The sequence below is a fragment of the Bos mutus genome, chromosome X (assembly GCF_027580195.1).
Source record: "Bos mutus isolate GX-2022 chromosome X, NWIPB_WYAK_1.1, whole genome shotgun sequence".
In the NCBI taxonomy this organism is placed as follows: domain Eukaryota; kingdom Metazoa; phylum Chordata; class Mammalia; order Artiodactyla; family Bovidae; genus Bos; species Bos mutus.
In genome coordinates this window covers 121,414,632-121,427,253 of record NC_091646.1, presented here as the reverse complement: position 1 = coordinate 121,427,253, position 12,622 = coordinate 121,414,632, and the positions used below count along the sequence as shown (strand labels likewise).

Genomic DNA, 12,622 nt, shown 5'->3' with positions numbered 1-12,622 from the left:
ATTTGATTTCTGAGTCTCTTCCTCAGACTCCTTTAAGCCTGAACTGCACCACTGTACTTATTTTGAAACCATGCAGATTGGTGCCACTATAAATTTCTGGTCATCAATATTAACGTATCAAAGAGACCCTTAGCTCAGGTCTTCCAGCTTGCTGGGTTTTCCTGCTCCATGGCAACTATTTCCAGCTGCTCATACTCCTGACTTTCTCCTGGGCCATCATTCTCAACAAATGATTTTGCCTCCTACTTCACAGAGAAATTAGAGGCCATTAGTCAAGACTTTTTTTATGCCTTGTTAAGTCAGTCCTCAGCCTTTCATCTTTCCCTGCTGTTATGTAGGAGAAGGCTAATGCCTCTGTTCCCTCGTTGTATGAATCCATCCCTTCCTACCTTCTCAAGAATCTTGCCATCTTAACTCTGCCCACTATCTTTAATCTTGAAGTTCTCAATTACTAATCAGCATTTAAACATGCTCAAGCCTAATTCATTCAAGCAAGACTAAATAACTATAAAACCAAAAATCTTCACGTGATTCCATTGTATAATAAAGACTTTGACCTTCTCAAAAAGAAGTATGTACATCCCTGGTTCCTGGGAAGTAAACTCTGAGCTCTTGGAATTTCCCAAGTGATAAGACTGTCCTTGTCATTCAAAGCAGGCCCCTAGTACCATGTGAAATCAGCCCAATATCCTGGGAGTGGACAGCTGCAGACAGAGTTCAACCACATGGATGACCAATCAATCAATCATATCTACATACTGAAGCTCCAATAAAAATTCTGATAGCACAGCTGGGTGAGCTTCACAGGTTGGCAGTACTCTGTGCATATTTTCACACATTAATACTGGGGAGGTAATACATCCTAAGAACAATGGAGGCTTCACCTATGACCCTCCCAAACTCTGTCCTACATATCATTTACTTTATTTAGCTGGTTCTAATTTGTATCCTTTCCCTGTAATAAACTATGAGTATAATAAGTTTCAATGAGCTCTGTGAATCTTTCTGATAAATTATTGAAGCTTACAGGTGTTTGGGGAACTCTCAAAGTTACAGTTGGTGTCAGAAGTGAGGGTGATTTTGTGTGGACTCTTCTAACTTTGTAGTTGAACCCCAACTCCTTGTATTAATAGTTGGGATGAGAAATCTTAGACAGACTTGGTAGTCTAAAGGACTGTGTCCTCAACATTGCAGTTTGTGTAACTCGGGGCACCACATTCCTTTTCCAGCTATTATTGATGTTACTTTCCCCTTTTAGAGTCGAAACACGGTTTTTGGTCTGAAAAAATTATCCATTTAATTGAAAAACCTGGAGTATACTACCCCACTGCCCTGGTTAAGCGGGCTGAAGAGACCAGACCCCTGACATCATCATAGCCACGTCGGATGCCCTTCACAAGGCAGCAGGCAAAGACAATAACCAGGACCTCCATAAAGGCAATGCTCAAGCCCGTTGCAATCACCACTTTGCTCCTCAGCCAGCCCCCCGTCTTTGCCACACAGCTTTCAGCATGCATCTCCTTTATGCTGAAATTAATCCCACAGCCTTTAGTGATGCTGACACAGTAGGAGCCAGGGACTCGCTTGGTCGTGAGCAGGATGTATTCCCAGTCTGTGTAGTTAGCTGCCCTGCAGCACTTAAAATGTTCCTGCATCCTGTCCATAATCGGTGACATGTGATTGTTTTTTTGATAATTCTGTATCTGCTGCTGGAAGTCCTTATTAGATTCTGACATCACCTTATCTTCAAGCATATAGCCAGCAACGACTGCAGCCACCTCCGCCAGCATGATTAGGGACAAGCAGATGGCAAGCATGATCATAAGACAGTAGTCTTCCTTCCAGGCCCCATAGCAGCCCACAAAGGCCACTAGGAAGAGGCATATACTCATTGCGATGATGACCACGGGCACCAGGGATTCAGGGGTGGCCTCCCAGTTAGTGGTCTGATTCAGGTCGAGCTTGGCCCCTAAGCCCACAGCAATCAGTCCCACTGCACAGATGCAACAGGTCAGCAGAAGAACATAGAGCAAGGCCTTGACACATTTCATTCTTCCTTCCACCACCATGGCTGCCAGGCTTGGGCTCCAGAAGGCTGTGCACGCTCTTGCCTTGGCTCAGGGGCTTTCTATATAGCTAAAATTTGGGGGAAAATATTATCTACAAAGTCCATCTCCATTTCCTTTCCTATTCATTCCTAAACCCACAGCAACTGGTTTCTGCCCATATCATTCTGATGATATTCCCACATACCTCACCAATGAGCACCTTGTCACTAAATCCAATGGACAGTGACTTTCTCCTCTGATCTGTCAGAAACATTCATCACTCCATCTTTGAATGACTTATCTCTTGGCTTCTGTGATACCACATTTCCTGATTTCCCTCCTATCTCTGGCCACTACCTCTCAGTTTTCTTTTTGGTACCTCTTCCTCAACCCTGCCCCACATATTAACATTTTCTAGAGACTCTCTGAATGATTTCATGCACTAGTGAGTCCCAAACCTATAACTTAGCTTTAAACTCATCCTTAGCTTCATTCAAATACCAACATGTCTGTGCATGCATGCTAAGTTGCTTCAGTCTTGTCCTACATTTTGTGACCCCATGGACTGTAGCCCACCAGGCTCCTCTGTCCAGGAGATTCTTTACGTAAGAATACTGGAGTGGGTTGCCATGCCATCCTCCAGGGAATCTTCCCGACCCAGGGATCGAACCCATGTCTCTTTTGTCTCCTGCATTGGCAGGCAGGTTCTTTACCAGTAGCGCCACCTGGGAAGCTCATCAACATGTCTACTTGAATTTAAACTAGACTGTCTTCATTGCTCTAGTCCCAGAATATAGCATAGTACCTGGCATATAGTAGGTACTCAGTAAATATTTGTTGAGTGAAGGAATAAATGAATTAGTGTGCTATGTCTCACAGGAACTGAAGCTCAATTTTTTCATAATTAAACTCATCAATAGAGCCCAAACACACTCCTCTCCTGGAGTTTCTTGTCTCAAATAAATTGTGTCACCATCCTCTCTGTTGCCTAAGTTAGAAACCTTGGGAATCATCCTTTAATTTTCTCTCTCCTTCATCTCCACATCCCATCCATCAAAAAGCTCTGTCAATTCTCACTTCCTTAAAATCCTTCATATCCATCTACTTCTCTCCACCTCACAGGCAATGCATTAATCCAGTCACTGCCATCCATTACAAGGATTACTCCAGCAGCCTCCATATTGTTCTCCCTTAGGTCTTACCCCTTCTACTCATTCTGCATATTTCAGCCAGTAATGTTTCTGGCTGGACCTCTCTTCTACGGTTAACCTATTGAGCATTGATTCTTTGATATTCTTATTATCTTGATTTTTATGCAGTATTTTCTTTCCATTAGCCCTCACATTCAATCAATTATCAACTCCTGCCCAATTGACATCCAGCATAATTTTGAGCCTTTCCTTCCCCTCCATTCCTCCATACTGCCATTGCCCTGATTTAAGCTTTTACATTTCCTCAGTAGGATATTACAAAAGTCTCCTAACAGATCTCCTTGCTTCTGGTCTTGCCTCATTAAAAATGTATTCATTCTTCCACCACAGTCAGAAACATTATCTATCATGACATCTGACTGCATCACTCTCTCTAAAACCTCAAATGTTTCTCCACTGCTTATAAAAGAAAGTTTAAGCTTCTCAGTATGGCATATAAAGCCCTCCATGACTTAGCCTCTGACTATCCTACAAGCTTACACCATTTTCCATTTAATACTTTATCCTTAAAGAAAACTTAATGACTTGTAGACACACACATAGAACATACAAGCCATGTTTTCCCCTTCATACATTTGATAATGTTGTTTCTTTTTGTCTACAATGTTTTCCCCACCTTTCTTTGCTTAAGGGCCTCTTCTGAGACCCTATAATACCTTGAAAATGTCTCAGGTATTATCAGATACCATTATATTGAAATTAATTATTTAACACCTGCACTCCACTAGACAGGTAGCTCTTCAAGGACAGGGACCGTATCCTTGGCAGCGAGCATTGTGACTTAAGCGAGCTGAGATTCTAACTTCTTGGGGAGCCAATAGAACTGGATAGCCAGTTCTCTTGGTAGTAGTTCAATTGATTTTAGTCAGTGACTCTTGTAGATGGCAGGTACCTTTTGGGTCATTCAGTCCCACTTCCCCTCATAGGAAACTCCTCTACAATAGGGGCCAAAATAATTCAGTTAAATGTGATAGAGCATTTCAACCTCAGACAGCTCTTTTTTTTTTTTTTCATACAGCTCTTATTTGTAATGTATACATATGGTCCCTTCTGGTGAAAGTGAAAATTGATAATACTTTCTTAGGAAATAATTTGGGAACACATGTGTTTATGTGTGTTTTTATTTATATTTTTATTCCTAAAATTTGTATATCTTTATTCCTAGCAATGTCTCTTTCAGAAATCTCTTCTCAGAAAATTGTCCAAAAATCTGGAGAAAATTTATCACATAATAATGTTCATCATGGTTGAATGGATAAAGAAGATGTGAGATACACACACACACACACACACACATATATTTACACACACACACATATACATACAATGGAATATTACTCAGCCACTAAAAAAGAATGAAATTTTGCCATTTGCAACAACATGGATCTGGAGGGTATTATGCTAAGTGAAGCATGTGAGACAGAGAAAGACAAATACTGTATGCTTTCACTTATATGTAAAACAAAAAAAATAAGCAAATGAACATAACAAAACAGAAATAGAATAGACTCAGATAGAGAACAAGCTAGTGGTCACCAGTGGGGAGAGGGGTGGGATGGAGAGGCAAGACGGGAAAGGGATTAAGAGGTACAAACTACTAGGTATAAAATAAGATACAAGAATATAATGTACAGCACAGGGAATATAGTCAATATTTTATAATAACTTTAAATGGGGTATAAGCTATAAAAATATCAAATCACTATGCTGTACATCTAAAACTAATATAACTATACTTCAATAAAATAAATAAATAATAACATTCATCACAGAAATACTCTTAGAGAAAAACTATAAATAGGGAGAGCTTCCCTCATAGCTCAGTCAGTAAACAATCCACCTGCAATGCAGGAGGCCCAGGTTCAATTCCTGGTTTGGGAAGATTCCCTGGATAAGGAAATGGCAACCCACTCCAGTATTCTTGCCTGGGAAATCCCATTAACAGAGGAGCTTGGCATGCTACAGTCCATAGGGTTGCAAGAGTCAGACACGACTTAATGACTAAACCATAAATAGGGAAAAGTAGGAGAATTGTTAAGTAAATTATGGTACATTCATAAAGTAGAATTTAAATCAAGTCATTTTAAGTGAAAAGTCAAGGTATAAATTTGCTTAATCAGTATAATAGTATGTATACAAAAAAAGATGTTTAGAAAAAAATACTGAAAAGAAATAGTTGATGATTGTGGTTGATAGTGTCCTCATTTTACCTCCAAAATTTTCTACAGTAAGTGTGGACTATTTTTACAATAAGAAAAATTGCAGGTTTTGTTTTATTTTGATTTTTGTTAAGTTTTGTTGCTATTGTCTTAAGGAAACTATCACTACTCTCTTAAGAAACAAGTTTCTGGTCTTGGAATTCTCTGACTTCTGAGTCACTTCTCTCTTGCTACCGTGTTTCCACAATTTATTTCCTAAATACAGCCCAGCACACCCAAAAGAGTAGAGTACTTATTTGTGTTCCCTTCCTCATTCCTCTTGTGCTCACACCCTTGTTACTCTTGCCTCACAGCAATTCAGAGTACACCAGCCTCATCCTTTCTTCCATAAAGGCTGTGGTTTTATGCTTGGTCTATATCCCCAGCAGGGTTGACTAAATTACAGTTCCTGATTTGAAGGGTCTCATATCCCTGCTAAGAGAGCTGTGCATGATAAATAGAAAAATAAGGGTGTGCACAAGACAACCAAATTAAAAGGAAGAGATTGGTGCTCTCTTTCTGAAGGTATCAGAAAGGCTTCTCTGTATAAATGGATGCAGGAAGCCTCAACATTTTCTCCCTTAGAATCACAGCCTTCTAGCTAATACAAGCGTTTCTTATTTTACAGATGGGAATGCTGATGTACTCTGAATTCAAGTGATGTGATCAAGGTTTCATAACAAATTAGTAACATAACCCAGGACTAGAACTCAGGCTTTATGACTACCATGACCACGCTTTCCAGTGTTCTACAACTCAGCTTACTAACAAGAGGACAGCTGCTTTCTCAAGATTTTCAGAATAAGAGCCCATAACCCAAAGCAAAACAAAAAACAAAACAAACAAAAGCAGCAACAAAAACAAAGTAGGATCTGCAGAAACTAATGAAAACAGAAACACTCTAGTTTCTGTTTTGGGGAACAAGTAGGGACTCTGAGAACTACTTTGACCCTGAGGTTATTTCCAGAGGGCATATTGGAAAAACAAACAAGAGTCAATGACTATTTTGACTCCAATTATCTGGGAAAAAAATTTAAAACTATTGCCTCCTTTCATCTCTTGAATGCTGTTGACTAAAGGAGTTGCTGATTAGAGCTGTTAGTCAGGAATGCTGAGCAGCTCCGGGCAAGGACCCTGCATTCCAGACTGACCGTGCCGACCAGGAACAGCAGGGTGAAAAGAAGCACTGAGCACACATTCCCAACTCCTTGCTACCCTCTGGCAAACAGACTGTGTTTACTTAGATTGCTATAAAAGGTATTTATCTAATTAGAGAGTGTTTCCCCCCTTTTATTAGTAAGCAATTAGACCACACTTTAGTACATTAAGGAGGTTTTGTAAATCCAACTGCAAGCATATAAATTCTGTAATTGTGTAATTGTATATTGGGCACAAAACCACGGATTTTCTTCTATTTTGGCTTGACCATTTTTTAAAGCAATTTAGGGTTTTCTAAGCTAATGCTTATGTGGTGAGTGTTTTTTTAAAGCCTAGGCTAATACATATAATTTAGCCATTCTTTGGTCTTAAACCCAAACCAGAAAATGACACAAATTCCACACAAACTTGTATCAACTATTTGTCTTCCTTCTTCATCTTAAAGCTTAGGGATATTTGTTTCACAATGTTTAACAGTACAGTGGTAGCATAGTATCATTTTTTAGCAAAGAAACCATAAAATTCTCATAGCCAAATCATTCCACAAATCCTAATTTAAACATCTGTAGCTCACAGGTATGTGACTGAATTTATCTTAATTAGATTATGTTTGTAAGACAGGAGTGGGAAAGAAAAGTAAAGATCATATCAATTTGAATATTCACTTTGTTATGTTAAAAGTATTAGGTTGAACTATATAATATTCCTAACACTTGGCCATTCTTTACTTACAATGGTACTTTTATGTTTCAACTTCTAGTATATGTGTTGTCTCTAGTTTCCACAAGGACATCATAAATATCGAAAATATAAACCATCTGGTTCATACCCTTAATAAATGATTCATCCACTTATGAAAGGTGTCAAAAGACTTTATAAGATACATTGATAACATATATTACTACCATTTTACTACTAGAGGCCTGTGGAATCTTGGGCAAAATACTAGGCTTTTGGAACTCTCTTTCTTTCTCTGACAAATCAATGGATTATACTAAAACTCACAAACCTTTTAAAAATTTCTGTAAAAGGTATATCACTTATCAAAATTAGGACAAGCTGTAGATAAGGCTATTACGTTAATTAAGTTGAGATCTATATCATTATGGAAACAGATGACAGTACTGAATTTTTTTATCCTCTAAGAAATCTTTCAGCGCATTGAATTAGATAATAAACAACTGATTCACTGATTGATAACAGTACTAATGAGAACCATCATTTATTAAGTACCTATTATGAGCTATATACTTAAGCACCTTTTATACATTATTTCATATTAATTCTTATATCACATACATGAGCAGTGGTGTGCAGGCAAACAGTTATAAGCAACTATGCCAAGGGACCAAAAGCCTTGATTTGTAGTGTTTGCTAATTTCCATGGTGTAAATATTTCCACTCTGGTTGATTTCCAACTAAACATGGGCTGGCACGGGAAGAGATGTGCAGTACTATATATAAGCACACCATTTATGTATTACTTCCACTATACTCGGCTTCCCTGGTAGCTCAGTTGGTAAAGAATCTGCCTGCAATGCAGCAGACCCCAGTTCAATTCCTGGGTTGGAAAGATCCACTGGAGAAGGGATTGGCGATACACTACAGTATTGTTGAGCTTCCCTTGTGGCTCAACTGGTGAAGAATCCACCTGTAATGTGAGAGACCTGGGTTCAATCCCTGGGTTGGGAAGATCCCCTGGAGAAGGGAAAGGCTACCCACTCCAGTATTCTTGCCTGGAGAATTCCATGGGCTGTATAGTCCATGGGGTTGCAAAGAGTCGGACATGACTGAGAGACTTGCACTTTCACTTTCTACTAAACTTAACTTCAGAATCATAGATGATGATAAAATGTAGCAAGATAATTAGGAACTGATGAGTTTTGAGCATTCATTATTTTTGTCTTAAGCATTTTAAGCATAAATTTATATAATTTAATTTTTTAACAATGACACTGTTTAATAACCAACATACAAAATTCTTGAACATTCAGCAGTCTTTGTGAACCAAGGGCACCAATGTATGTGAAGTTGATTTTACTACCTGATTTCATTGAGAATAGGGAATAGTAATATATAAAGTATTAAGTACTAAGGCTATCCAATAGTAAGTTCAAATCCTGATTTGCCAGACTATAAACCTTAATTTCTTAATTCTGAGGAAGCTTATACAATGGATTTTAAGAGGGTAACTTTTTAAAAATATAAACCAAAAAATGTGGTTTTGGTTACAGATGAAAAGATACTAATAAGCAAGGCAAAAGTGAAAGGAGAAAGCAAGATGAGAATTTAAAGGACTGTCTTCCAGAAGAGGGCCTGTTAAAAGATGCAGGTTACTGGTGACAAGTTTCTTTTTCATGACATTCTCTAAGGTTAGTCAGAAAGAACTAGCAATTGAAAAAAGGGAAGTCAGAACAGTGAACAAGCCAATCTATTCTAAGACATCACTAAGGGGTACTGAGGTGTAAAGTCCCAGTGGGAGGGGCTCACGAGTCTGAAATGCTTCAAAGACTGCTGTCTCCTTTATTTGCCTGCACCACGGTCCCTATGACAGACACTGCCATACTTTCCCCAATTGTCTGAGCCTATTTTCTCCAGATAAGAGAAGGAAAATGCCACATTCATGTTGGTAACTTTTTGATCCCTAAGTAATTTCCAGTATAGTTTACAAAATCATTTAAGCAAATTGTGTTGTATATAGCATTCCATCTCTTCAGAAGTTTAAAGCATTTTGATTAGGCAGTGCTTTGATGGCACCATTGGCCAAGTAGTCTGTGCTTAGTGTGAATGGGCCAAACTTTCATGTAATTTATGATGACTCAGGCTCATTCGACCACCAGACACCAAGATCAGTATCTGGCCCATAGGAAGTGCTGTATAATCATTAGCTTTTTATTGCTACCATTTAGAATTCCTGGGTTTCTGGTGAATCCCAGGGTATGGAAAGACTTTTCTCAGCATGTTGTCTGAGAACAACATATTGTAGAATTCTCTCCATAAGCAATATATTAACTACTGATTTGCTCTTTCCTAGGGCTGGTGTGGCCAATGTTTGCAGTTGGTCTTTGGTGTACTTGCATGTTTGATGCTAGAAACATTTCATTTAATCACTTTTGGTGGCCTTTTGTAAAAACAGCCTTTTCTCCCTAAAGAGGTTGAGCTCCGGTTGTCTTTTGATGTGGGGTCATAAGGTGTCTGGTTGATGATGGGTGACATGCACTGATGTGAAAACTGTGCTCTTGATAGTGCAGCCAGTGTGTCTTCGCCAGGGCTGAGATCAAAGAAACTGACTCATGAGAGCTAGGAAATGATTCCTTTGATGATCAACTCTTGCTTTTCAGTGGCTTAGTAAAAGTTGTTAAAGGGCTATGTGAACAAATTCAAAGTAATACATCTTTTAGTGTTTACAGCAAATTGTAGATTAAACTTATGGGCTCCACTAGAATCAATAAGTGGAATTTTTTTTTAATAATGGACAGTGAGAACAGTGTGCAGTCTAAGAAAATTCTCTTTCTCAGACTTTCTGCATCAAAGCAAGACTCTTCAGATTTATCTTATACTTTACTATTATGTCTTACTAGTGTTCCTTGTAATTATATTGAATTCATATTTATTACTAAATTTGTAATAGTCTTATCCAAAATGTTAGCCATCTCCATAACTTTATTTCTTTGAACACATATGATTTTTTCACCATCATAGCAGCTATTTCAAATCACATTTTTTTTAGAGCTAGGAAAGGGCTTCAGGTTCATTTAGTACAAACACCTTATTTTACAGTTGATGAATCAAAGGTCCAGGGAGGTTAAATGCCTAGACCCAAACCTAGCACATCAGTATCTTACTAATTCTGAACTTAAACTTTTTAAATTAATTATAAGTGATGTGTGTAATACCATCCATTTCTAAAGATGAATAAGCTTTTCTTTAGCAATTCTAACTTCCTGGAAAGAATTTTTCAAGATGTCTTAATTTGATATCATCAAAATCAATCATATGGTTTTGATAGGTAATAAAGGCTTGAGTGGTGACCACTGAAAACACAGGATGACAGAGATTGGGAGAGGGGTGGAAAGGTGCCTAAATTGTGTTGCCCAACTCAGTAGCTACTAGCCACATGTAGACATTTTAAAGTTTACATTCATTAAAAGTAAATAAAATTTAAAACTTTTTTCCTCATTCCTACTAGTCATAGTTCAAGTATTTAAGAGCCACATTCAGCTATGGTTTTGGACAACACAGAAGAGAACTTTTCTGTTGGACAGCACTGTAAGTTTGGTTTGGACCTCAACTCAGCTTTTAATTTTGCTGGGGGCTTCCCAACTTGGAAGGTCCTTCCTTCTTAAGGTAGGCTTCAGTCCCAACTCCAGACCAAACTCTCAGGGAGCAGACAAACGCTTTTTGGAGTGACAGTCTACTCGGCTCCTAAATTGCACCACCACCACCAGTCTGTAACAGAAGAGTGAGATTCCACATGCCAGACTCTTGGCCCATCTCAGCCTTGGCCTTTTTGGGGAATGAGGGTGCAGGGAAGAGCATGAAGAAGAGAGGGGTGATGTTTGGCATTTTGGAGACATATCCTGAACTTTCTAAAACTTGTTTAACTTTTAACTTTCCTCCCCTCCTTTTACCACCAATACCCAATTCCTCCATCCTCAGTAGATGATAGAAGTGTTGCTTTGGTGAGTTCCAGCTACCTTCTTTCCCTTTAGGGCTAGAGGCAGTGCTTAGACAGAAGCAGGGGAAAGAGACAAGTGAAGGCAGGAGCTTCAGTCAATCCCTCACTGAGTCTGCTGAGGCCCTCAGCATGCTCAGCACAGTCAGCTTCACTGAGGATACAGAGATGGCAAAAATCACTTTATAATGACTCCTTTGCCCAGCTTTTCATTTTCAGCTCCCTCAGCCTGAAGGCCTGAAGCTGGGCCTCACTGTCAAGATCCTTCCTTGCCCACCTTGGCAGCACCTTGGTCCAAGCCAGACTGTAGGATCCTTCCCCTACCCTACACCGCAAACACCAGAGTAGTTCACAATAAGGGGTTAAGGACTTAACAGGTCTGCCTTTGTGTGCTCCCTTGCACAGTCCTGCTGATTGTTTGCGACCCCATATGTCTCCTGCATTGTAGGTGGATTCTTTACCACTGAGCCACCGGGGAATCATCCCAACAGGTCTGCCTACTCAGAGGAATGTACGTTTCAGAAACTACCTTCGCACTCTTCCTCCTCCCCTCCTGCCACTCTCTGTTTACTGCCCAATAAGATGGGGTTGTTGTTGTTGTTGAGTCTCCAAGTCTTGCATGAGTCAAACTGATTTCTAAATCCCTTCCAAGCACAGAAGTTGTCAGAGCTGCTGTTTCTGGGGATTCTCACCGTTAGCCCCAAAAAACACTGGCCCCCTGGGGCGAGAGATACTTCTTGGCAGCAAAAGTGTCTTCTAATCTCCATCCACATTTTTCCTCAAACTTTTTACTCTTCCTCCATTTTAAGGTACATTCCCAAATTAGCAGAGGAAAAAGCCCCCCAAATACTCTCATGTGTTGGGTTGTCAAAACTGGGATCCTTAAAGCACCTGATAGAAGTCATAAAAGATAGAAAGGTTGTCTCCTTGGCCATCACCATGCCCAAAGTAAACCACAGTTTTTGAACAACAAAATTCTTCAGAAACCCCCAGCACAGAGCTTCTTTAGAGCAACAGTACAAACTTAAGTGTTTCCCCTAGACAATAACAGTAGCTGCCATTTTCTGAGCAACTATTATATGCCAGGCATACCTACTTACCTCTTTATAAGTGATACCTCATTTACTCCAGTTCTAGCATCATCTCTATTCCACAGATGCAAAAAAAAGTTCAGAGAGTTCTGATGATTTGCACTGATTCATACAGCTTATATTTGGGGGCCAGGATTAGAATAAGACTTCATCAATTGCTTCAGTCCATGTGTTTGATACTCTGCCATTAATTTTCAAATTATGTTCCAAGAAATTTAACTATCCTCTCAAGATGACCAAG

At 39.2% G+C, this 12,622-nt stretch overlaps 1 protein-coding gene across 1 annotated transcript; it reads right to left on the bottom strand.

Annotated features, from left to right (window-relative positions):
• Positions 1–1,319: 1,319 nt before the first annotated feature.
• On the bottom strand, positions 1,320–2,069 carry LOC102282640 (CD63 antigen). Its single transcript, XM_005897745.2, has one exon. It carries the CDS (start codon positions 2,067–2,069, stop codon positions 1,320–1,322), a length of 750 nt encoding a protein of 249 aa, XP_005897807.2.
• Between the last annotated feature and the right edge of the window lie 10,553 nt (positions 2,070–12,622).